Source organism: Cherax quadricarinatus, chromosome 28, assembly GCF_038502225.1.
Source record: "Cherax quadricarinatus isolate ZL_2023a chromosome 28, ASM3850222v1, whole genome shotgun sequence".
In the NCBI taxonomy this organism is placed as follows: domain Eukaryota; kingdom Metazoa; phylum Arthropoda; class Malacostraca; order Decapoda; family Parastacidae; genus Cherax; species Cherax quadricarinatus.
In genome coordinates this window covers 8,386,861-8,414,172 of record NC_091319.1, presented here as the reverse complement: position 1 = coordinate 8,414,172, position 27,312 = coordinate 8,386,861, and the positions used below count along the sequence as shown (strand labels likewise).

At 47.4% G+C, this 27,312-nt stretch overlaps 1 protein-coding gene across 17 annotated transcripts in view; it reads left to right on the top strand.

Annotated features, from left to right (window-relative positions):
• Positions 1–27,312, top strand: part of LOC128693269 (caskin-2) — a 1,211,837-nt gene that overhangs the window by 1,104,160 nt on the left and 80,365 nt on the right. The window contains exon 2 of one of the 17 annotated variants that reach the window (XM_053782840.2): positions 17,798–18,717. The exons of 13 other annotated variants lie outside the window; for them this stretch is intronic. In XM_053782840.2, coding sequence (XP_053638815.1) covers positions 18,135–18,717 — 583 coding nt within the window. In that variant the 5' untranslated portion in view covers positions 17,798–18,134. Of the gene's footprint in view, positions 1–17,726; positions 18,718–27,312 lie in introns of all 17 variants that reach the window. 3 more of the 17 variants (XM_053782839.2, XM_053782843.2, XM_053782842.2) reach the window with 3 other exon arrangements.

Genomic DNA, 27,312 nt, shown 5'->3' with positions numbered 1-27,312 from the left:
TCCTTCCCCTTCTCCTTCCTCTATTTCCTCTCTAGCAGCACACTGCCGGTGTATCCTTCCCTCAGTTTTTTTATCCTCTCTCCCCTCCTTTTCTTCTCGTCTCCCTCTACTTCTTCACAGCTGCTGACTGACAACTGTCAGGCTTGTACAGCTGAACATGACATCATAAACTGCACACAAGTCTTGAGTCATTCTTGTAGTGCACGATCACCCCTTCTGAGAACTGTATAATAACTGCCATACTTGTTGACGCTTCTCTCAGCTTGTTTCATCACCTGTCTGGGTCACAGTGTCATCAGCAGTGACGGTGTCGCACTGTCTGGGTCAGTGTCATCAGCAGTGATGGTGTGTCACATTTGTCAGGGTCAGTGTCATCAGCAGCGACGGTGTGTCACACTTCACCGTATAAAATCACATCATTAGCAGTGATGTGTCACGTGTAACGCACACTTCCCCAGTCAGTCATATCAGCACTGACACAAAAGATGACAGTGATACGGGATACGGCGACTCGGTCCCAGACTAGTCCTCCCGGTGGATCAAGGCCTGATCGACTAGGCTGTTATTGCTGGCTGCAATCAGTCCAGCGTACGAACCACAGCCCGGCTGGTTAGAAACTGATTTGAGTTTATCAAGATCCCTCTTGAAGACATCCAGGTGTCTGTTAGTAATCTACCTTACGTACGAAGGGAACCTATTGAAAAGTCTTGGTCCCTACACACTTATTGTGTTATCTCTTAGCACTGGCACCGCTATTTTTCCTTGATATAAGTAAATTAACCGAGAAAACCTAATGTTATGATCAGAAAATTGGATCAAATTGGGGCTATTCTGAAGATATTTCTACTTATTGTACTACAATACAGTGTGGGCAAACTACAGTATCGTGTATCGTCTCTCAGTAATCTATGACAATGTTATAACTTAGGTGTACTGTTTAGGGATGATACACTCGAAGTGTTTCGACTTAGTAAAGATGAATATTTTTGGGTGTGAGAGAGAGGTTGTATGTGAGGAGGCAGGCAGGCAGCAGACAAGCCTGGCTCAGGAGCCGGGAGTAGCAAAACGCAGTAGAACTCGCGAAATCGGACGCAGGAATAACGCAGACAGTAACAGCCTAGAGCCATGGTGTGTTTGGGCCACTAAGGCAGTACCTGGAGGGTGTTCCGGGGATCAACGCCCCCGCGGCCCGGTCCATGACCTGGCCTCGCAGTGGATCCAAGTGAATCCTGCGTAATTTTGTTACTGTGTTGAGACTGTCAGACTTCAGTAACACTTGACATATGTTATATGTATTTACATTCCGTTGTTTCGACCGCTATTCCTCCTTGTTTCGAACATTTCTCCCTTCCCCCTCCCCTCTCCGGCGTACTGCCCCCCCCATCTCCCCTCCCATTGTTTTTATCACTGTCTTTTGGTTCACTTTTTTTGTCATCTGTCGATTATTTTCCGTCCTCTCTTCCTCCCCTACTCTTTCTTCTTTTCTCGCTCCCTTCTTTTCTCACTCCGTTCTTTTCTCATTCCATTCTTTTCTCTCTCCCTTTTCTCACTCCTATCTTTCACTCCCATCTTCCCCCCACACTTCTTCCTCACTACCTACCTTTCCCTCACTCCCTTCTTATTTCGCTACCTTCTTCCATCACTCTCTTCCCGTATTACTGGCTTCAAACTTCTCTCGTTCAACATTGCCTCACTTTTTCCCTCGCTTCTTCCTTGCCTCACTTCCTTCTTCTCTCGCTTCATTCTTCCCTCACTTCCCCTTCCTTCAAGATTCGTAGTTCCGTGAGAAACATTTTTTTTTTACTTAGGACAACAAAGCTATAAAAACCAGACTTCCTTTTTAAGTATTATCACACTTAAGGTCGCGTTTCCGCGTTTTTAATCTTGTTTTGTCTGGCGAATGTTTCTCTCTCTCTCTCTCTCTCTCTCTCTCTCTCTCTCTCTCTCTCTCTCTCTCTCTCTCTCTCTCTCTCTCTCTCTCTCTCTCCTCTCTCTCTCTCTCACACACACACACACACACACACACACACACACACACACACACACACACACACACACACACACACACACACAGGAGCTCGGACTCGACCCCCGCAACCTCAACTAGGTGAGTACACACACACACGTACACACGTATACATGGCTTCAGGAAGAAGTCCAAATATTTTCCCTTGAAGACGCACGAGGCTGTGGTAATATTATATATTACTACTAAGTCGCTTCTCCACCACAACCCTATCACCATTCCATACCGCGCATCACCACTCCCCATCACCAACACCACCCCATCACCGCCCCTATCACCCCCACTCAGCACATAACGACCTAGACGAGATAATGGGCAGCTTGATTGAAGGGTAGTTAGGACCTGTGGGTGATGGGTAGTAATGGCTGGGTCTCGCCTACGTCTGTTCTCTAATGTCTGGGTGTCTGATAAGCCAGGCTGTGGTAGCTGTATGGGCCTGCAGCCCGCCAGAAACAGCAGCCTGGTTGATCAGTCAGAAAGTTCAACAGTAGATAATGACAAAAGCATCAGACATAAGATTGTAGGATATATCAACAACAGAAGCATTAGACAGAAGACTCGAGGAGACAGCGAAAGCATCAGTCATCTTCTGTTACGTTTGTATGGACCTGGCGGCCGCTAACACCGACAACCTGGTTGACCAGTCATCTCAAAACAACGTGTCTCAGCGCTTGAATGGTTGTGACTCGGTCACAGACCAGCAGGTTCAGACTTGGTTCAGACTAGACTGTGAGGGTAGGAGTCCCAAAACTGGGCACAAATATATCACCCATAACTTCAGATTAATAAATCCGTGGCAAGAGGAACCTCATTATAACGGACGGTTTAAAAAAGAGGTTCTGTCAGTGGAGAAAGGTCACTAGTGGAGAGGAAATGTGGGAACAAAACCATTTGAAGAGGGCGAGGGGAACACCCTCACACCCCAGCAGAGGGGGGAACACCCTCACACCCCAGCAGAGGGGGAACACCCTCACACCCCACCAGAGGGGGGAACACCCTCACACCCCACCAGAGGGGGGAACACCCTCACACCCCACCAGAGGGGGGAACACCCTCACACCCCACCAGAGGGGGGAACACCCTCACACCCCACCAGAGGGGGAACGCCCTCACACCCCACCAGAGGGGGAACGCCCTCACACCACAGCAGAGGGGGAACACCCTCACACCCCAGCAGAGGGGGGAACATCCTCACACCCCACCAGAGGGGGAACACCCTCACACCCCACCAGAGGGGGAACACCCTCACACCCCACCAGAGGAGGAACACCCTCACACCCCAGCAGAGGGGGAACACCCTCACACCCCAGCAGAGGGGGAACACCCTCACACCCCAGCAGAGGGGGAACACCCTCACACCCCAGCAGAGGGGGAACACCCTCACACCCCAGCAGAGGGGGGAACACCCTCACACCCCAGCAGAGGGGGGAACACCCTCACACCCCAGCAGAGGGGGGAACACCCTCACACCCCAGCAGAGGGGGGAACACCCTCACACCCCAGCAGAGGGGGGAACACCCTCACACCCCAGCAGAGGGGGGAACACCCTCACACCCCAGCAGAGGGGGGAACACCCTCACACCCCAGCAGAGGGGGGAACACCCTCACACCCCAGCAGAGGGGGGAACACCCTCACACCCCAGCAGAGGGGGGAACACCCTCACACCCCAGCAGAGGGGGGAACACCCTCACACCCCAGCAGAGGGGGGAACACCCTCACACCCCAGCAGAGGGGGGAACACCCTCACACCCCAGCAGAGGGGGGAACACCCTCACACCCCAGCAGAGGGGGGAACACCCTCACACCCCAGCAGAGGGGGGAACACCCTCACACCCCAGCAGAGGGGGGAACACCCTCACACCCCCAGCAGAGGGGGGAACACCCTCACACCCCAGCAGAGGGGGGAACACCCTCACACCCCAGCAGAGGGGGGAACACCCTCACACCCCAGCAGAGGGGGGAACACCCTCACACCCCAGCAGAGGGGGGAACACCCTCACACCCCAGCAGAGGGGGGAACACCCTCACACCCCAGCAGAGGGGGGAACACCCCTCCTCCCGCACCTCTGGCTGTACCGTAGACAGTGTCAAGTGGCTGCCATTGACCCCCCGCCTGCCTTCTATCCTTCCCGATCCTTCCTCCAAATTACACAATAAACCCTCCTATCACCGTTTTGTGCCTCCCTTCAGTGAATCCATCATGCCACAACTAAATAAGAAGTGCAAACGTTGGCTTTAAATACTCTGGGAGCTTTTGCTAACTACAACCCCAACTGTTTACCTGTGGTGCTAATTTGTGAAGAGAATAATGTACATTGTACGTGCTAGAATATCTGATACACGAAAGGAGGCGCTGACCAGGGAAGTGGAAACTATCGAACTTAAGTTAATTGACTCTTACAGGAACCAGGAGAGGCAGGAGGAGCTTAAAGCTATTAGTGAAATTGAAAGAAATTCAAAATATTTCTTTTCATATGCCAAAAACAAGGCAAATACCACATCTAATATCGGGCCCTTACTCAGACAGGATGGGACTTACAGAGATGACAACAAGGAAATGATTGAAATATTGAAATCCCAGTACGACTCTGTGTTTAGTGAACCACTAATCGGTCTGAGGATCGACGACCCAAATGATTTCTTCATGAATGAGCCTCAAAACTCGTAAATGTATGCCAGATTTCCAACATTACCCTAACTCCGATAGATTTCGAAAAAGCCATTGACAACATGCCTATGAACTCAGTCCCGGGCCCAGACTCGTGGAACCCTGTTTTCATTAAGAACTGCAAGAAACCCCTCTCGCGTGCCCTAAGTACACTATGGAGGAGGAGCTAGGACATGGGTGAAATTCCACAGTCACTTAAAACAACGGATATACCCCCACTCCATAAAGGTGGCAGCAAAGCATTAGCAAAGCATTAGCTCTGACGTCCCACATCATAAAAATCTTTGAAAGAGTGCCAAGAAGCAGGATTGCAAATCACCTGGATTCCCAAAATCTGCACAATCCAGGGCAACATGGGTTCAGGGCAGGTCGGTCCTGCCTCTCACAACTACTGGATCACTATGGCATGGCCTTGGATGCACTAGAAGAAAATCAGAATGCAGATGTAATATACACAGACTTTGCAAAAGCATTTGACAAATGCGATCATGGCGTAATAGCCCATAAAATACGTGCTAAAGGAATAACTGGGAAAGTGGGGAGATGGATCTTCAACTTCCTAACAAATCGAACACAAAGAGTAGTGGTCAACAGAGTTAAATCGGAGGCTGCCATAGTGAAGAGCTCTGTTCCATAAGGCACAGTACTCGCCCCCATCTTATTCCTTATCCTCATATCAGACATAAACAGAGATATACACCACATCACCGTATCATCCTTTGCGGATGATACTGGGATCTGCATGAGGCTGTCATCTGCTGAGGACGCGGTTAACCTCCAAGAAGATATAAACAAAGTTTTCCAGTGGGCAACGGTAAACAATATGATGTTCAATGAGGACAAATTCCAACTACTCCGTTATGGAAAACTGGAGGAGATAATAACTAGAGCAGAGTATACTACTGACTCCGGCCATACAATAGAGCGGAAAAATAATGTAAGGGACCTGGGAGTAGTAATGTCTGAGGATCTCACTTTCAAGGATCACAACAGTGCCACGGTCGCACATGCAAAGAAAATGATAGGATGGATAATGAGAACTTTCAAAACGAGAGATGCCAAGCCAATGATGATCCTTTTCAAATCACTTGTTCTCTCTAGGCTGGAATACTGCTGTACATTAGCATCTCCATTCAAAGCAGGTGAAATCGCAGATTTGAGAGTGTACAGAGATCCTTTACTGCACGTATAAGTTCTGTCAAGCACCTTAACTACTGGGAACGCTTGGAAGCACTTGACTTGTACTCGTTGGAACGCAGGAGGGAGAGATATATCATTATCTACACTTGGAAAATCTTGGAAGGAATGGTCCCAAATCTGCACACAGAAATCACCTCCTACGAAAGTAAAAGACTGGGCAGGCGATGCAAAATGCCCCCAATAAAAAGTAGGGGCGCCATTGGTACACTAAGGGAAAACACCATAAGTGTCCGGGGCCCAAGACTGTTCAACAGCCTCCCACCAAGCATAAGGGGAATTACCAATAAACCCCTGGCTGCCTTCAAGAGAGCTGGACAGATACCTGAAGTCAGTGCCGGATCAGCCGGGCTGTGGCTCGTATGTTGGACTGCGTGCGGCCAGCAGTAGCAGCCTAGTTGATCAGGCCCTGATCCATCGGGAGGCCTGGTCATGGACCGGGCCGCGGGGGCGTTGATCCCCGGAATAACCTCCAGGTAACCTATATTAAATCCTTAATTACGCTGCACCATGTTAATGTTAGCTAAAAATAATTCTCTCCGGCCCTTGGGGTTAATGCAAAACGAAGCCATCGGGATTATTCATGGCCGTCCTAAAACTACCAAGATTCTTAATATGAGGAAGGAGCTTGGTATTCCTAGTATCAGTGATTGGATAATCGACCTTAGCGCTGAACTTGCTATTAATATGTCGAGAAATTAACCAGATCCTGTCGCGATAAGTCTTAATAATTATCAAAAAGTAAATTTAAACCCGGAGCGAAATGAATTGTGAAAAAAACATGGTTATTATAAATCTTATACTTGCACGAATCTTATCACTGTTTACAAGAGAGAGTCACCCATCCTTGGAAGTTGTATTCATTTAATGTCACAAATTTTAGAGCCAATCCCAAGAAGTTCGTCACTAGCAGTTCCTTCTCTGTATCACACACATATAGTGATAGCCCTTGACAAGAGTCCACTGGCAGGGCTGCGTCTACACTTGCCACTGTTTTAAGTAGGTATAATAACAGACAGCCTAGCTGATCAGGCCCTGAGCCACGGCGAGGCCTGGTCACGGACCGGGCCGCGGTCCGTGACCTGGTATACTAGTGACTCCCTCCAGGTATACTCCAGGTCATCAGTGAGTGCACTTAGCTCATATAATGACTAGCAACATGCTCATTGGAGAAGCCAGGTATTGTAAAGTAAAAGGACACAAGTGCAACTAATGTGACATTTTATTGTGGTAACGTTTCGCTCTCCAGGAGCTTTATCAAGCCATTATCCTGGAGAGCGAAACGTTGCCACAATAAAATGTCACATTAGTTGCACTTGTGTCCTTTTACTTTACATATTGTCGGTAATTCTACCAACTTTATTACAAGCCAGATATTGATATTCAAAAATGAGAGAGAGAGAGAGAGATTGGGGGATGGGGGAGGCAGTTAAACTTAAGACGACGTTTCGGTTCGACTTTGACCGAGAAGTCGGTCATAAGTTTCATTCTCTTATATACGGGTTCTGTGTATTCACCTAGTTGAGGTTGTTGGGGTCGAGTGTGTGTGTGTGTGTGTGTGTGTGTGTGTTTTATTCCAGTCACGGTATTGTGCATTTTTTATTTTTTATCTTGTTTGGCATTGTGCCAGTGGTGCCACCACATACCTATCCTGCCCATCAGCATTACCCAAACATTAGGGGTAGGAGGATGTAACCCGCGGGGTCCCGCAAGGATCGTTCGTGGTGCCCGTACTCTTCTCGGTCAATGTTAATTAACTATGTTTCAGTAGTCGTTTCATTATACATGTTTGATGTTAATAAGCCACGGAAATATCGTTAATCTTAACACTTTACAAGATTTATATGCATAATTTAGGAAAAAACTTGAAATACGTCAAAAAGGGTTTCAAACCGCTCTCAGTCGTCGAAATATGCACTTTTTTATATTTTTATTTTGTAATGAAAATGCAAATGGATGTAGATGTAAGATTTTGGATGACGATTTTATCTCTCTCCCTCTCTCTCCCTCTCCCTCTCCCTCTCCCTCTCTCCCCTACTCGTGATATAGTTTGTTATTCCTGGTATTAATGAATGATTCAGTCGCCCTCTGTAGAGAACAGGAGACAAGACCTCTGCACTTAATTGCAAACACCAGTTAACAACATAATCACTGGTGGAGGGGAATGAGGGGGCATGGTGGCGAGAGGGGAGGACTTAATGAAAGGGGGGAGTACAGAGTAAAGGGTAGGTGTTGGAGGGAATGATTACGCGGCGGGGGTGAGTTTAAGGAGGAAGAAAGGAAGGAATACAGATAGCAGAAAATCTTATCGTTGACAGCGAGACAATCAGCTGTAGTGTGGCTACCTCTTCTGTTTTGTAGTCGAGTTAAGGGTACTGAAGGATGATGGGAGGAGGAAGACGGGATGACAGCAAGAAGAAAGGAGAGAAGAGAGGATTTTTTTTTAATTTAGCAAAATGTTAAGCATAGTAATGTGCTGCTGCCCTGTTATATATGATCCGCTGCCCAGTGAGAGCAAAAGCTATTGTATTGCTTATATCCCATAGTGTTGAAATCTGTCACCCTGAGCTGGAAGAATGCAATAGAGCGATGAAAATGTCGTTAAGTATTCCGATAAAGTTTCAACAGCTACGGCAGCTTCAAAAGCTTCCTTCCAGCAGAGCTGGAGTTACTGTAACTTGCCAGTTACCATCTCTCAGGATAGCCTATCCCATACCCCATGCAGCAAAAATTATGTGTAGGAGAGAAGATAAAAATGAGAGGATGGTGGAAAGGAGAGTTAGGGAGGTGGGATGAGGGTAAGAACATAAGAGCTGGTACAGCATGATGGTGATTCATACACTCTGTTGTGATTATATGCTCACAACACTTGCCCTGGTGAGTTTGCTGTTTTGTATCCTGCTGCCTTTAGTGTCATTGTTATCCCTGGTGCTCTGGTCAGCTTCTGTTGTACCCTTTGCGCCTTTGCTGGCGCAAAAGCGCTCCCTGTGATCGTACTTGCTTGGACCTCTTCCTCTTTTCTGTAATATAATATTGCAAGCTGCTGATATGTTGATTGCGACACAAAAGGCCTAAAGCTGTCATTCAGCTTCCCCCGTGGTTGTTGGTGTGTGTGTGTGTGTCTGTGTGTGTAATATATATATGTATTATATTATTCTTAGGAGGAAGGTTCTCTGGGCGATAATATAATGTAGTAGCGATGGTGTTTCCCACGTACTGTGGTGCTCACGAAGCACTCTTCCACTTAGTGTTGTGTTTGCACGTTTGAATGTTCCTTAAGTTCTGAGTGTGGGAACCTCCACTACACTCAGTAAACTGGGCATTCTAGTCGAAAGTACGTTTTGTTTCTTCTCTGGTACAGTGTGATGGTTTGTGTATGTGGGTAAGGTAGTCAAGAGTACATTGCTTTCCGGTAGTGTATGCTGGAGGAGGAGTGAGAGTCTGGGCGTTTGTATCGTGTTCTCTCGTATTATGTGTTGATGTGTGTGTTGAGCAGTTGCAGTTGTATCCTGCCTTCGTATTGTGTGATGGTAAGTGTTAGGCAGGGAGTCTACCTACCTGGAGTCTACCTGGTGAGCTACTGTCCCGAAGGTCAATAGCTTCGCAACCCTGTCCCTGACCAGGCCTCCTGGTGGGTGGTCTGAGCAACCAGGCTGTTGTTGCTAGCCACACGAAGTCCAGCATAAGCACCACAGCCCGGTTGATCAGGCACTGAATTGAGAAACTTGTCCAGTTATTTCTTGAAGACACCCAGGGGTCTGTTGCTAATCTACCGTATGTAAGAAGAGAGGACGTTGAAAACTCATCCCTTCACACTCGTTGAATTTCTCCCTAGTGTACTCATTGCACTCCTGCTTTTCATCTGGGTACTTATATTTTGCATTGGTTTTGTATGTTAGTATGTGTTAGGTAAGGAGCCAGGGTAGTTATATTTTCCCTGCTAGCGTGTGTTAGTGAATGTGTGCAAGGAAAGGAGTGACCTTTCTTATACTAGAAGCAGCTAGAAATAACCTCTTGTGGTTAATTCTGCTGCTAGAATCATATAAAGCAATTATTTCTTGGCAGCATTAGTCAAATTTAGGATGTAAATACCGCCCTGGCAGGCACTCGGGCGCCACTCGCTGCCTCACTTTGTTCACTTGGGTTTTCTCAAGAAGGAACTTGACAAGTTCCTCTGATCAGTTCCTATCCAGCCGGGCTGTGGTTCGTACGTTGGAGTGCGTGCCGCCAGGAGTAACAGTCTGGTCTATCAGGTCTTGATCCACCACAAGGCCTGGTCTAGGACCGGGGCTTGGGGTCGTTGACCTCCCGAAATAATTCTTCAGCATCACTTTCACAGGGTTCCTGTCTTTGATATACCCTTCACATGGGCGCTTTGATGATGTCCAGGAACTCTTGATCCAAGGAATTCGAGCTATCCTCCCCATCTTCAGATCAAACCTGATTACCTCCCATTCGCCAGGCATTTGAGGTTTAGCTCCTCCCAATGTATATAAAAATTATAATGTGAAAAATTCCGTTAAATTGAAAGGATGTCTTTGTCTCTTACGTCAGCTTGTATTCTTGGTGAGGATGTCATATACACTACTTGATGTATGGTATAATTGTTTGGATGTTCTCCGCTTGCACCAGAGGCGGGTTGAGTGTAAGATTTGGTGGCTGATACCAGGTGTTGTAGTGTGTGTGGCTGACATCAGGTGTTGTAGTGAGTGTGGTTGACAACAGGTGTTGTAGTGAGTGTGGTTGACACCAGGTGTTGTAGTGTGTGGGGTTGACACCAGGTGTTGTAGTGTGTGGGGTTGACACCAGGTGTTGTAGTGAGTGTGGTTGACACCAGGTGTTGTAGTGTGTGGGGTTGACACCAGGTGTTGTAGTGTGTGGGGTTGACACCAGGTGTTGTAGTGTGTGGGGTTGACACCAGGTGTTGTAGTGTGTGGGGTTGACACCAGGTGTTGTAGTGTGTGGGGTTGACACCAGGTGTTGTAGTGTGTGGGGTTGACACCAGGTGTTGTAGTGTGTGGGGTTGACACCAGGTGTTGTAGTGTGTGGGGTTGACACCAGGTGTTTACCTGGAGTTTACCTGGAGAGAGTTCCGGGGGTCAACGCCCCCGCGGCCCGGTCTGTGACCAGGCCTCCTGGTGGATCAGAGCCTGATCAACCAGGCTGTTGCTGCTGGCTGCACGCAAACCAACGTACGAGCCACAGCCCGGCTGGTCAGGAGCCGACTTTAGGTGCTTGTCCAGTGCCAGCTTGAAGACTGCCAGGGGTGTTGTAGTGAGTGTGGCTGACACCAGGTGTTGTAGTGAGTGCGGCTGACATCGGGTGTAGTGTGGCTGACATCGGGTGGTGTAGTGAGTGTGGCTGACATCGGGTGTAGTGAGTGTGGCTGACATCGGGTGTTGTAGTGAGTGTGGCTGACACCAGGTGTTGTAGTGAGTGCGGCTGACATCGGGTGTAGTGTGGCTGACATCAGGTGTTGTAGTGAGTGTGGCTGACACCAGGTGTTGTAGTGAGTGTGGCTGACACCAGGTGTTGTAGTGAGTGTGGCTGACACCAGGTGTTGTAGTGAGTGTGGCTGACACCAGGTGTTGTAGTGAGTGTGGCTGACATCGGGTGTAGTGTGGCTGACATCGGGTGGTGTAGTGAGTGTGGCTGACATCGGGTGTAGTGAGTGTGGCTGACATCGGGTGGTGTAGTGAGTGTGGCTGACATCGGGTGGTGTAGTGAGTGTGGCTGACATCAGGTGTTGTAGTGTGTGGGGTTGACACCAGGTGTTGTAGTGTGTGGGGTTGACACCAGGTGTTGTAGTGTGTGGGGTTGACACCAGGTGTTGTAGTGTGTGGGGTTGACACCAGGTGTTGTAGTGTGTGGGGTTGACACCAGGTGTTGTAGTGTGTGGGGTTGACACCAGGTGTTGTAGTGTGTGGGGTTGACACCAGGTGTTGTAGTGTGTGGGGTTGACACCAGGTGTTGTAGTGTGTGAGGTTGACACCAGGTGTTGTAGTGAGTGAGGCTGACATCGGGTGTAGTGTGGCTGACATCGGGTGGTGTAGTGAGTGTGGCTGATATCGGGTGTAGTGAGTGTGGCTGACATCAGGTGTTGTAGTGAGTGTGGTTGACAACAGGTGTTGTAGTGAGTGTGGTTGACATCAGGTGTTGTAGCGACTGTGGCTGACATCGGGTGTAGTGTGGATGACATCAGGTGTTGTAGTGAGTGTGGTTGATATCAGGTGTTGTAGTGAGTGTGGCTGACATCAGGTGTTGTAGTGAGTGTGGCTGACATCAGGTGTTGTAGTGAGTGTGGCTGACATCAGGTGTTGTAGTGAGTGTGGTTGACAACAGGTGTTGTAGTGAGTGTGGTTGATATCAGGTGTTGTAGTGAGTGTGGCTGACATCAGGTGTTGTAGTGAGTGTGGCTGACATCAGGTGTTGTAGTGTGTGGGGTTGACACCAGGTGTTGTAGTGTGTGGGGTTGACACCAGGTGTTGTAGTGTGTGGGGTTGACACCAGGTGTTGTAGTGTGTGAGGTTGACACCAGGTGTTGTAGTGAGTGAGGCTGACATCGGGTGTAGTGTGGCTGACATCGGGTGGTGTAGTGAGTGTGGCTGACATCGGGTGGTGTAGTGAGTGTGGCTGACATCGGGTGTAGTGAGTGTGGCTGACATCGGGTGGTGAAGTGAGTGTGGCTGACACCAGGTGTTGTAGTGAGTGTGGCTGATGTACATCAGGTGTTGATGTAATGTTGAGTTACAAGTGCAAGGTCATACAATAGGTAACACTTCCACCTGTATACACGTGTGTGTGTGTGTGTGTGTGTGTACTCACCTATTTATGGTTGCAGGGGTCGAGAGAGATCCTGGTCCCACCTAATCACTGATCTCTACTAGGTCCTCTCCCTGCTCCATGAGCTTTATCATACCTCGTCTTACAACTATGTATGGTTCCTGCCTCCACTACATCGCTTGCCAGACGATTCCACTTCCTGACAACTCTATGACTAAAGAAATACTTTCTAACATCTCTCTGACTCATCTGGGTCTTCAACTTTCAATTATGACCCGTTGTTTCTGTGTCCCCTCTCTGGAATATCCTGTCTCTGTCCACCTTGTCAATTCCTCGTATTATTTTGTATGCCGTTATCACGTCTCCCCTAACCCTCCTGTCCTCCAATGTCGTCAGGCCGATTTTCCTTTGCACTTTCTCTAATTTTTTTGACGTGCTTGACTAGGTGTGGGTTCCAAACTGGTGCTGCATACTCCAGTATGGGCCTGACGTACACGATGTACAGTCTTGAACGATTCCTTACTCAGGTATCGGAACGCTATTCTCAGGTTTGCCAGGCGCCCATATGCTGCAGCAGTTATCTGGTTGATGTGCACTTCGGGAGATGTGCTCGGTATTATACTCACCCCAAGATCCCTTTTCCTTGAGTGAGGTTTGCAGTTTTTGGACACTTAGCCTGTACTCTGCGGTCTTCTTTGTCCTTCCCCGATCTTCATAACTTAGCATTTGGTGGGGTTAAATTCGAGGAGCCAGTTGCTGGACTAAGCTTCCAGCCTGTCCAGGTCTGTAGTCCTGCCTGGTCCTCATCTGATATAATTCTCCTAATTAACTTCACATCATCTGCAAACAGGAACACTTCTGTCATGTCATTCACATACCAAAAATAGCACTGGTCCTAGGACTGACCCCTGTGGAGCCCTGCTCGTTACAGGCGCCCACTGTGATACCTCCTCACGTACCATGACTCATTGTTGCCTTCCTGTCAGGTATTCTCTGATCCATTGCAGTTCCCTTCCTGTTATACGTGCCTGATCCTCTATCTTTTGCACTAATCTCTTGTGAGGACCTCTGTCGAAGGCAGAGTTCCTCACAGAGTCCAAGAATATGCAATCTACCCATCCATCTCTCTCTCGTGTCTTACTTCCGTTACCTTGTCATAAAACTCCAGTAGGCTTGTGACACAGGATTTGCCTTCCATGAATCTGTGCTGGTTGTCATTTATAAGCTTGTTCCATTTTAGATGCTCCACCACTCTTCTCTTGATAATCTTCTCCATGACTTTGCGTACTATACACGTCAGTGACACTGGTCTAAAGTTTAGTGCTTCGTTTCTGTCTCCTTTCTTAAAAATGGGGGGAGGGGGGTTCGGGTGTGTGTGTATGTGCGTGCGTGCATGCGCTCCTCGATAGTCTTGAGCAATAGTTTTAAATTCAGAAAGAAATTCTATTGCGAGAGGTTACTGTTTGCCTTATATCGGTTTTAATATCAGTGGACCACAATTGAAGGTCACATCAATTATCATCAGTGGAAGATGGTACCAGGGTTTTTTTTTTTTTTTGTCTATACTAATGCAGTCGCAAACAGGCGATCTTAACAATGCAGAACAAGCCACACGGAGTTGGAAGTCTTTAGATCTTTTGCTGTCGTGCGTCATCACGAGCTATGCAGTTTTGCAAGACAGCAACAGATAGGAGGGGGGAATTCTCTGAGGCAACTCAGAAGGTATCCGTGGTGGCTGCCACTCTCTTTGTTTACTTCAAGAAGCCAGTTTGGGGTCTTTAAATTTCCTCCCAATATGGTACCTACCTGCCTCTGCCCTAACCAGCTCTATATATTTTTCGCGTTCAGTGTTTGCAGTTTCAGCACGTTTGATGCTAAGTTGGGTAAGAAAATCTGCATGTCAACCCAAATGTGAGTCCACTACCAGAGTTCTCTGAGGTATACGCATCCCGAAGCTCAATTGCCAAGTTGAAGTATTTATAATATAAATATAGTACTTTCAAAGTTATCTTTTTACCATGATGCTGAGCTGATATAAGCTTAGTTTCTGCACTTGCTCTTCGCTATTTTCATACATTTTTCGTGTTTTTTCCCTAGCCTAGTGAAAAATCCTTAGCGATGTGAAAAGCTTTGCAAACCACTTTCCTGTCTGTGGAGGGTGTCTGAGCATTATATATAAATATAATGAGGCACCACCTCTAGAGCTGACTGGGTACCTACAGCCTCAGAGAAGATAAAACACTCACACGTGTACATTTTAGTAAATGCATAAAATATTACAAGTTCTGTGGATACGGTTGTAGTGAACAAGTGAACAGTAGTATGCGAGGTCATCATGAACACAGTCATTACACATTCATGTCACTTGTGACAATATAACACAGCAGTTGGGTGTCCCTCAGTCCTAACCTCCCTCATGACCTCGCTGACTCACTACCCAAAACAACCAAGTCAACAGGCACTGGATTTTTTTTTTTATCAGTCATGGTGTATACTGTTGAGTTGTGTTCAGTATCATTGTATAGCCACCGAGAAGTGTACATTTCATTGAATATACACTGAAGTTTAATCAATCTCGCTTATTGGTTTGAAAGTATTCTTGGTACTGTACTGGTATAGACCTGTTACTTTAATGAACAATCACGTTAAGACAAGACGGCTGAGGAAGCTTAGCTGGAAGAGTAGAGTTTTTGTTTGGTGGTGAGCGGACTGAGTATCGAGCCTCCACCATTACTCATTTCACAAACATAGTAAATAATTAGCTGTTGGGAAGGTGGTAGCTTTATTATCAGTATGGGGAAGAGCTAAACCTTTAGGATTCTTACAGCTTCAGGGGGAATGGGAGGTAAACAGGTTTGATGCAATGAGATGGTATCTAATGCCTGGGATCTAGAGCCCTTTGCTAGTATCAAGGCACTTCCATTGACGGGGGAGGGGTTGGAGGGGGCAGTGAAGCACACCCCCCCATGAAAGTAGAGAACTTCTTTCTCCCACTTACCAGTGGGTGCATGGGGGCAACCCTCAAGACAGTGTCAAGCCCCACCAGACGATAACGGTGATACCATTCCCATTAATGTGGCATTTTCACCCTTACGAGTGCTTCAGTTGGTTCAGTGTTAACATGATTTACGATATTAAGTAGCTATGACAGGGGCCTGCGGGCCGGTAGCACCAACAGCCTGGTGGAGCAGGTGGTCAGCAGGGCAGTCTGGCCTCAGGCAGGTCTGCGGGCTAGAACTCTCGACACCGGTCAAAGGTATATCACAGGGAGGCTTCTGAACCGTGTGGAGGCTTCAGTGTCATGACATCTTAGCTGAAGGCGGAGTGGACTAAAGTTCCGTATTGTTGTATTGTAATTTGGACTTTATGGAACTTTAAATTAATTGATCAAGTGTTTCTGTAAGACTTCAGAACAGGACTGATGGCATTAGCACAAGTGGTGGTCGGATAATGATCTGTGTACTTGTGATCTACCTGTAGTCGATTTCGAGGATCATGGTCGTCACAGCCGAGACCAGGCCTCCTGCTAGATGGCCTTGTCATACTAGGCCCATACCTACTGGCCTAGTATGTGTTAGAAGGCCTGCTGTAATGTTCCTCCATTCTTCTATCAAGTAGTTTGTGCTACCATTTCAACGTAGGCACCACTGCCCGTCTGACAAGGTTATGATGCCTACAGGGAGTTGAATTATAGCTCTAGGCCTACCTACCTAGTGATGTTAATGTTGCAGTCAGTACATCAAGACCTTGCAATGTTGCAAAAAGAGGAGATCCAAGCAAATGCAATCACATGGAGCGTTTTTGCCTGGACTAATAGTTATGTATTGGTTACTTATTGGTGATGGTGGTTGTTTATGGTTATGGTGATTATGGTGGCGTTGGTGATTTATATGGTTATGCAATGGTTACTTAGTGGTGGTGATGGCGTAGTTTTGTCTATAAAATGTAAAGCACCTGAAATACATACCGCGGCTGTCCCAGACCAGGCCTTCTGGTTAATGGTCTGATCAGTGCTTTTGGTGCTAGACGTACGCAGTTCACCGCATACACCACAGCTAGGATGATCAGGAACAGACTTTAAGAACTCGTCAACTTCCCGTTTGAAGACAACCAGAAGTCTGCTGGTAATTCACCTTATGCATGAAGAGAACTTGAAGAGTCTTGATCCTTTTGCACTTATTGATTTTTATTTTAGTATACTTATGACACCCTTACTTTTCACTTGGGGTATTTCACACCGCATGGAGTCGCTTGCTTTCGTAGGAATGATTTCAGTGTGCAAATTTGGAATTAATTCCTTCCGTAACATAAAAAATACCATACTTTTACATTTCATATGCCTTGGGAAGTTTTCCTACTCCCGCAGCCAGGCGATGGGCCAGGTTTGTCTGGTGCTTACCTGATCAATCAGGCTGTTGTTGCTGGTGGCCAGCAGGCCCACATATCCATCACAGCCTGGTTGATTTGGTACCTGGCGAAGGTATTTGTCTAGTTTCTTCTTGATGACTTGTACATTTGTTCCGCCAGTTTCACATATCTTCTGATAGTGTTAAATAATCTGTGACCATCGGCGCCCCTGCGTTTCACTTGGTTTATTGTACACTTCCACCGATATCTCTCACTCCAGTATATAATTTCGGTAGTGTGCCGATTTGGGACTAAGCCCTCAACTACCTTCCTCGTATAGATTAGCAAGTATCTCCCATGTATCCCTTGGCATTTCAATCCTCACCATTCCAGTGTTCCCCCCCTCTCTCTCTCTCTCTCTCTCTCTCTCTCTCTGTTGAGTACACATTTGGTATTTGGGGACATCCTCAATAATTTCAATACTGCATTGGTTTCTCGTGGGATATAAACGATATCTGTACCTGTTCCAGCTCCGATTTCTCCTGCCCTGAAAGAAACCGTCTCATGTAAGCGAGAGCTTCCCGTTTTCTATGATGTATATCGTTGTTTATGTTGACATGTGATGTCACCACTGTTTTAGGGTGTTATATATTAAATTTGAGCATGTTGAGTGAATTAATAAGTTGTCGCGCTAAATGTTAAAGGTTACATCCGCACCTCTTGTCCACGTTGAGAGGTGAACTTCGGAGCTAATTATGTGAAGGATTCATTTTAGCGCGTGAAGTGGTCGCTTGTGTTATGTTGAGAGAGGCGCCAGGGAAGGACTAGCAGGTCTCGAGTGAGTAACTTGATAGTAATCCTTGAGAAGTGTGGAATTCCACGATGGCTGCTGATAGTTGATGACGAGTGTGCCAGGAGAACCAGTGCCACAGATAAGGTAGCCCGTAGGATATGCCAAGAGGAAACGTAATTAATATGAGGCTGGAGAAGGTGGTTTGTCGCGCGTGTGTGTGAGACAGCCTTCACCCCAGGCTTGACGCCCACACTCGTAAATCCCTTGCCCCACCACCCACTTGTCTACGCCCACGTAACCTTTTCCTCTGCCCTTCAAGATGGTGACGCGGGCGGGAAAGGCCAGAGAGTTGTCTTCGACGTACCAGAGTTTCGCTGACACGGGTCCTACCTACTCTTACTTGGACCTGAGTCGCGCCCGCAGTGATGAGTCCCTCATGTGGGCGGCGGGGGAGGAGGCAGCCGCCCTGGTGGCCGAGCTGAGAGCCTCCCTGGCCGGGGCACCTTTCGTGCGTCCTGGCTTTGACGACAACGACCTCCTTGAGGACGACCTGGAGATGTCGGTTCTGGGCAGGTCGTCCCTGGGAAGGGCGTCGTTTGACAGGTCGTCCCTGGGGAAGTGTTCGCTGTACAGCGGTACAGGACGCTCCCTCTCCTTCACTGACCTGCACTCGGCTGCCACCTCGGCCGAGGACCTGCGTCTATTTTGCTTCCACCCGTCGCGTCTGCCCTGCAGCGCCCACTGCACGTCCCCCCACTCCTCCTCCTCGGCCTCCTCCACCGCCTCCTCCCGCAGCGCCGCCTCCACCGCCAGTAGCGGCGTCAATATCCTGGGTAGTAGGAGTGGCGTCAAGCCCACCACCATGAGGACCTTTGGTGGCAGCTGGCGTTCCCTGCTCAAGAGTAAGTTGTCCTTCTCACTCTGCTATATCTTGAATCACTATCCTGCACTCACAAGACCTCTACTCCACCCTAAATTATCCTGTGCTCACCTCTTCTCCAGCTTAGATCACTAACCATTACTAACCTCCCATTTAGATCGCTATCCAATAAAACATATCTGTACCACCTACTCTATTGGGAAGGATATTGCTAAGCAGTCTTGTTTCAAAATATTCCATGTACAAATTGCTAAGGACAGGTGAGAGAGGATTTCCTATTGCCATACCAAACTTCCGAGTGTAAAACTCGTTATTAAACACGAGTTATACTCGCCTCTTCTCCAGTTTAGATTACTAATTCAATACTCACTTCTCCAGTATAGATCATTATCCTCCACTCATTGCATTTCTTGTGTGTGTGTGTGTGTGTGTGTGTGTGTACACATTTTGTGTTTATCCATAATTATGTTACAGGTAAATCACAGGTAAGAATGTTCCAGGGATTCTGGCCCCTTCAGCCCGGTCTCAGACCAGTTTTCCATCATAAATTTTGTGTTAGCTTGAGGTCTGAGAGAATGTTGTGGTAGAAGTGAGAGGTAATATTTTATTAAATTATGTCACCTGCTGATACTTCTCAACCTACCTGTGTTGTCTACCTGCTGATACTTCTACTCAACCTACCTGTGTTGTCTACCTGCTAATACTTCTACTCAACCTACCTGTGTTGTCTACCTGCTGATACTTCTACTCAACCTACCTGTGTTGTCTACCTGCTGATACTTCTACTCAACCTACCTGTGTTGTCTACCTGCTAATACTTCTACTCAACCTACCTGTGTTGTCTACCTGCTGATACTTCTACTCAACCTACCTGTGTTGTCTACCTGCTGATACTTCTACTCAACCTACCTGTGTTGTCTACCTGCTGATACTTCTACTCAACCTACCTGTGTTGTCTACCTGCTGATACTTCTACTCAACCTACCTGTGTTGTCTACCTGCTGATACTTCTACTCAACCTACCTGTGTTGTCTACCTGCTGATACTTCTACTCAACCTACCTGTGTTGTCTACCTGCTGATACTTCTACTCAACCTACCTGTGTTGTCTACCTGCTGATACTTCTACTCAACCTACCTGTGTTGTCTACCTGCTGATACTTCTACTCAACCTACCTGTGTTGTCTACCTGCTGATACTTCTACTCAACCTACCTGTGTTGTCTACCTGCTGATACATCTCAACCTACCTGTGTTGTCTACCTGCTGATACTTCTACTCAACCTACCTGTGTTGTCTACCTGCTGATACTTCTACTCAACCTACCTGTGTTGTCTACCTGCTGATACTTCTACTCAACCTACCTGTGTTGTCTACCTGCTGATACTTCTACTCAACCTACCTGTGTTGTCTACCTGCTGATACATCTACTCAACCTACCTGTGTTGTCTACCTGCTGATACTTCTACTCAACCTACCTGTGTTGTCTACCTGCTGATACTTATACTCATCCTACCTGTGTTGTCTACCTGCTGATACTTCTACTCATCCTACCTGTGTTGTCTACCTGCTGATACTCTCTGAGCTCATCGCTCTCGCGGCTCCATCTTGCATTTGACCTAGTAGACGGTCTGGTTAATCAGGTTGTTAGTGTTGGCAGCCCGCATTTTAACAGGCAGGAGGACGAGAGAGATACTGGCAGATGGGACCACATGGGTGGGAGGGGGGACCCAGGAAGTTTTCACTGTACGATTAATACAGAGAGAGAGAGAGAGAGGAGAGTAGAGTAGCTGCTTCTAGCTACTTTAATAATATCTAGATTAGACGTGTGGTAGAGTGAGAGATAGTGTGTGACAGATATTGTGATTGTGAGATATCGTGTGACAGTGAGAGATTGCATGGGCTAATGAGACAGAACATGGGATACAGTGAAAGATAAACAGCGTATGATATGGTGAGAGATATTGTGTGATAGTGAGTATGTCTGAGATATTAGCGTGTGATAGTGAGCGAGAACGAGTGAATGAGAACGTGAGTCAGAGATATCGTGTGAACCAGAGATATCGTGTGAATCAGAGATATCGTGTGAGAGAGAGCTTGTAGATGAATTAGGGAACGAAAGACTTGCGTGTGAGAGACAGCCACAAAGTTAGTGTGGTAGATTGGGGCATGGGGCATTGGGAGAAGGGGTGGATGGGGGTATAGGGTATGAATGGGGGGGGGGAGAAGGAAGGGAACGATCATAACATTGGGTGACCTTGGAGCCTGGAGTCACGTTTGCTACAGCCACCACCACCACCCACCTTTGTTCTTAGCTTTCTTCATCCTCCCTACCACCATCCCCCTTTACCTAGCCTTCCTCTATTCCCTTTCTCCTTACCTAGTCTTCCTATCTCTCCTCCTCTATTACCTAGTGCTGGTCAAAGTGCTCTCTCTCTGTAAATGACCACTACTTCTACCCCCCCCTCTACAAATATTGCCACTCACCGCTTACTTAAGCAACTCCCCTTTGCTGCTTATCCACCTCTTCCTTGACCCACCATTGACATTCCTACCTACCACCACCTGTGTGGGCCAGGTGGTACTGAGGAGCAGTAACTCTCACGTTATTTCCTGCTGGGAGGGTGGAAACTTTGAAGCTGCCTCAGTTTCTGAGGCTGTAGTCTAATATCGGACCCTCAGTTCATGGTGACACTGCTGAAGCCTCCCAGTTCGGGGTGACACTGCTGAAGCCTCCCAGTTCGGGGTGACACTGCTGAAGCCTCCCAGTTCGGGGTGACACTGCTGAAGCCTCACAGTTCGGGGTGACACTGCTGAAGTCTCTCAGCTCTGGCTGACATATTTCAGTACCTCATGTACACGAATCCGGTGTAGTGGTTGCAAAGATTGAGTGTAAGCTCCTGGCCCCGCCTCTCATTGGCCGTTGCTGGATACTCTGGCCACAAGAGCCCTGTCATACTTATCCTTAAAGCTGTGTATTGATCCCGCCACTTTTACCTGGGCCCAGTTGTTACCCAGTGCTACCCTCATCCACCAGTGCTACCCCCACTTACCAGTGCTATCCTCATCCACCAGTGCTATCCTCATCCACCAGTGCTACCCTCATCCACCAGTGCTACCCTCATCCACCAGTGCTACCCTCATCCACCAGTGCTACCCTCATCCACCAGTGCTATCCTCATCCACCAGTGCTACCCTCATCCACCAGTGCTATCCTCATCCACCAGTGCTATCCTCATCCACCAGTGCTATCCTCATCCACCAGTGCTATCCTCATCCACCAGTGCTATCCTCATCCACCAGTGCTACCCTCATCCACCAGTGCTATCCTCATCCACCAGTGCTATCCTCATCCACCAGTGCTATCCTCATCCACCAGTGCTATCCTCATCCACCAGTGCTACCCTCATCCACCAGTGCTATGAAGTCAGGTATTCTACACCTGCAACATCAATGGCGTCTACCTGCCTACTGCTCCCCAATCTTCCCACTTACCCCCCTCCTCCTATCCCCCATTGCCTTTCCTCCCTCCAGCCTTGCACTAGTCTAGCCATGTACTCTCCCCCCCCCCCACCTCTTTTTTTACGCTTTCATCTGACAGTGGGTAATGGTTCCGGCCAGTAATGACTATCAGGGGGCATTGTGTGGCCTTTTAAGGCGCCTTTGTAGTTAGCAGTTAGCAAAAGGTGATGCCAGGAGTGGGTTGTTGGGACGGGGGGGGGAAGGGTTGTTAGATTGACGCCACCACCACTACACTACTACTACCACCACCACTACCACCACCACTACCACCACCACTACCACCACTACCACCACCACCACTACCACCACCACTACTACCACCACTACCACCACCACTACCACCACCACCACCACCACCACCACCACCACCACCACCACCACCACTACCACAACCACCACTAACACCACCACTACCACCACTACTACCACTACCGCTACCACTACCACCAGCAATACCACTACCACCAGCAATACCACCACCACAACCACTGCTACGATCACTACGACCACCACCACTACCACTAACTACTATGATGAGTTTTGAGAGTCGACTCCCGGAGCCCGGTCATGGGCCAGGCTCGTACCACCACCGAGCTTGTAACCCCGACGCCCCAGGCTAGTTAATTACCTCCTGCCCCTCCACTTGCCCATCTACAGAAAGATCACACATGGAAGGAGAGCGTAGAAGAATGTACACAAGGGAGAGGGTTACCAAACTGTTTAAAAACGTTAATGTCACAACGGAGTTAAAAGACAATCTCAGCGGAGAGATGACCGAGACTTTAGCTGTCGTACCAGAAAGAAGAAACACAGAGGGAACGGAAAACCATCCTTGATTTTGCAAGGAACTCCAAATGTGTTTATACACTTATACAGAATCTAAGTTAAGAACACGGCTGGAGCAAGTGTAGAAGTTGGTTTAGAAAGACACGTAAGTAAACACTATAAGATATTTATTAGAAAACGTTTCGGTCCTGGGACCTTGATCACTTCTAACATACAGAGGTAGAAAGACATTATATATATAGGCAGAGAGTGAGATGTGACGCACGTGACCTGAGGAATGTCATAAGAACATAAGAATGGAGGAACACTGTAGAAGGCCTACTGGCCCATGCGAGGCAGGTCCTTATCAAAACAACCTCTGCCTATGATGAGGACGGGTAGACGATGAAATCATGTGACTCCTGTGTTGGGTTGGTGCTGCTTAAGTATCATGTATGCCAATGTTTTTGAAATTTTGTAGTTTCCAGTGTTGCGTTCTATAGTGTCGGTGACGGCGATTAGTGAGGCTTCTAGGCACCGTCGGCGTCTGAGGTCTGGTTCGGTGAGAACGAGTTGTGCCTCGTTCCAGTTCATCAAATGCCCCGTGGAGTCTCTGTGGAGGACACAGGCGTACCTTACATCGTCTTTGTTAGAGGCATTTCGATGCTCATTCAGGCGGACTGCAAGATCTCTGCCTGTCTCGCCTACATATTTCTTGGGACAGAACCCACAGGGGATAGTGTAGACGCCTGCTGTAGAAGTTAGAGGTGTGGGGCTGCGTTTCGTAGTGAGGTCTTTGATAGAGGATGTGTTTATGGTGGAAACGTTGATGTTATTCATAGCAAGTGCCCGGCGAGTATTCGTGGCAACATCGCCACATGGGAGTACTATGAACTGTTTAGGGGGCTGTTCCATGGGCGGTTTGTTGAGGATAGCTTGTGCCTTGAGTCTGCAATCTCGGATGAAGAAAGATGGGAACTGAAGACGTGTAAAGGCTTGTGTTATGTAAGTGCATTCTTCTTCTAGAAAACAAGGGCTGGAGATGCGAAGAGCTCTCAAGAAGAAACCAATGAGGACTCCTCTCTTAGTGCGGGTGTCTTGGTGTGAATAAAAGTGTATAAGATCGTCCTTGTTGGTAGGTTTTCTATACACTTTGAAGAGAAGTTTGTCACTGTCGGGAGATCTGCACAGTAGAACGTCGAGGAAAGGAAGTTTGCCATCATTTTCGAGTTCAAGTGTAAACTTTATTGATGGTTCAACTGCATTGATCTTGTTGAGAAGGGCCTGGATATTGAGACGTCTCGGATAGAAAACCAATATATCATCAACGTATCTTAGCCAGGTAACGGTGTTGGGAATGAGGGTGCTGAATTTCTGTCTCCAAGTTTTCCATGAAGAGGTTGGCAAGCACAGCACTGAGCGGGCTGCCCATTGCCATCCCAAAGCATTGTTTGTAACAGTTGTCCTGATACTTGAAGAAGTTGAAATTAACACACAGTTCCACTAGATTGATGAAATCAGACGCCGACGGTGCCTAGAAGCCTCACTAATCGCCGTCACCGACACTATAGAACGCAACACTGGAAACTATAAAATTTCAAAAACATTGGCATACATGATACTTAAGCAGCACCAACCCAACAACACAGGAGTCACATGATTTCATCGTCTACCCGTCCTCATCATAGGCAGAGGTTGTTTTGATAAGGACCTGCCTCGCATGGGCCATTGGCCTTCTACAGTGTTCCTCCATTCTTATGTTCTTATGACATTCCTCAGGTCACGTGCGTCACATCTCACTCTCCGCCTATATATATATATATATATATATATATATATATATATATATATATATATATATATATATATATATATATATATATATATATATATAATGTCTTTCTACCTCTGTATGTTAGGAAACGTTTCGCCACACAGTGGCTTCATCAGTCCAATACAAAGAGGAAGGCGTAAGGAGAGGAGGAGAATGAGGTAATCAGTCCCTCAACCTGGAGTCGATGTGTTCAGTCCATCAACCTTGTAGAATGTACAGTATAGGGCCGTAGACGTGGCTTATATACTGTAGTGAGGTGAGGTGAAGCAGGCGGAGGCGGGGTCATAGTGGTACCATCCACTAGTCTCAATCTTCAACTTGTCGGTTTTTCAAACCATTCATCACTGCTATACAAGTGTAGAAAGAGAAGAGTGTAGATGAATGGTTCAGAGAACCGACAAGCTGATAAATTAGACACATATGCAACACTTGGGTATCTTTATCTTGGCGGAACGTTTCCTCGTGAAAGATACCCAAGTGTTGCATATGTGTATAATTTATCAAAAGGAAGAGTAGAAACCAAGAGAAAGTGAGTAAAGGAGAAGGGTAAGGAAGTGAGAGGAAGGTAGGCGGAGATGAGGAACAGTGGAGACGATGGGCAGAAAATGAGATTTACATGACTGACCTGGGTCAGTAGGTGACTTGGACCTGCCTAGCATGGACCAGTAGGCCTACCGCAGTGCTACTTCTTATGTTTATAAAGAAATAAAAATGATTGGCAGTGTGACGTTTATATAAAGTTACCCAGATGTTGCATTTGTGTCTTAATTCCTAATCTCTGTGTGTATATTCACCGAGAAGTGTGTATGTATAGAGAAAGGTGCATATTTATGTGTATTTCTGACAGTTTATACCCTAATTTAGGGGACTGAATTATGCTCTGTGGTAGTGATTAAAACTGTAGTTAGATTGCTTTTGATGAGTTTCGAGAGTTTGTCTACTCCCAGAGTTCTGCCTTGGGTCCAGGATCAAAAGGACCCAATTGGTAGACTTTGAGTCCTCACGCCCTGTAGGACGCGCCCACAGTTCACTGTCTGCGTCGTGGTGGAAGGAATTGTTGCTTCTATGAAGGCACTTCCTCATTGGTGTTCGTCTGGCAGTATCTTGGACCGTACTTACTCCCTCCCACACAACACCTGCAGTGCTTGCTTCATTGTCCTCTTCCTAGTCTCCCTGTCTTTTATCTTCCTACCGTTACCCATTCTGGACTCTGTTCCCGATCAGCCGGGCTGTGGTTCGTACGTTGGATTGCATGCGACCAATATTAACAGCCTGGTTGATCAGGCCCAGATCCACCGGGAGGCCTGGCCAAGGACTGGGCCGCAGGGGCGATGACCCTTGGAACTACCTCCAGGCAGACTCCAGGTAAGGGTTTGAATCTTGCCTCTCAACCTTATTGCCTCTTTGCCTGCCTGTGTGATTACCTTCACCAGCCTGCCCAGGAGTAATGCCTGAGATCTCCCTTCAGGTGATGTAGACTAAATCACATCGATCGTTACAGAAGCGCTGAAAGTATACCAGGAGCCCTGATCTGTGATCAGGGCTCCTGATTGACGGCCTGATCAATCATGCTGTTGGTGCTACCCCCTCACGCAATTCAGCGTGGGCCTGGTCGATCATGCTAACAACCAGGAGGCCTGGCCTAGAATCGGGATGCACATGGGGTGGGGGTAGGCAGTCAGTAAGGAAAGTGCGGTCTGAGGCCGGGCTGCCAGGGTAGAACCACCCTCGAAACCGGTCACAGGTATGTCAGAATATGCTTCCAAATATCATTAATGGTGTGGCGTACCGACAAGTGGATGAGTAAGACGCATGTGCAGCAGTGTGGCATCTTCATTGCTGAGACGTTTCGTCTGCTCAGCAAGTTTCTTCAGTGTGACTACAGAGGTGTCTTCAGTGTGAGAGTCGCCTCAGTATGTCGAGTGAAGAATGCTGTTGAACAGGTAAAATTATTCATCAAGAAAAATACATGTCGTACTAGTGTCTTGTCATCGTAGGGTTGTGAGGTGTAGACGTCTGTATATTGAGAGAGTAATGTTAATGGTAATTAAAACTACTAGTGAGCACTATTATACCCATTTTTCATTCTTACCCGTTACCTCTCCCTCTCCTCCTTTATGCCATTCTTTTAAGATGACGTACAAAAAAAAGAATTAAGGTCGGATAATAACTGTTGACTGGTCAGGATGTGTTCTCACCTCTCTCATGTCGTCTCCCCCTTCGTGATCCATCATCTGTGGGTTTTCTAACTGCTCTCCCACCTCTAGTTACCTTCATTGAAGTCTATCATCAGAATGCGTCAGGTGGTATTGTCTCTTGAGACGTATGCTGTGTGTATGTGTATGTGTGTGTGGGAGGGGTATTGAAATTGACCTAATATTTCGTTATTGCAGGTGTGTTTGTGGAGCATGTGCTTGTGGCTTGTGTTTGTACATATATTCCTTGTGCCTGCAAATGTCTTGGGACTAGGTATGTTAATTTTCCTGAAGTATACTTGA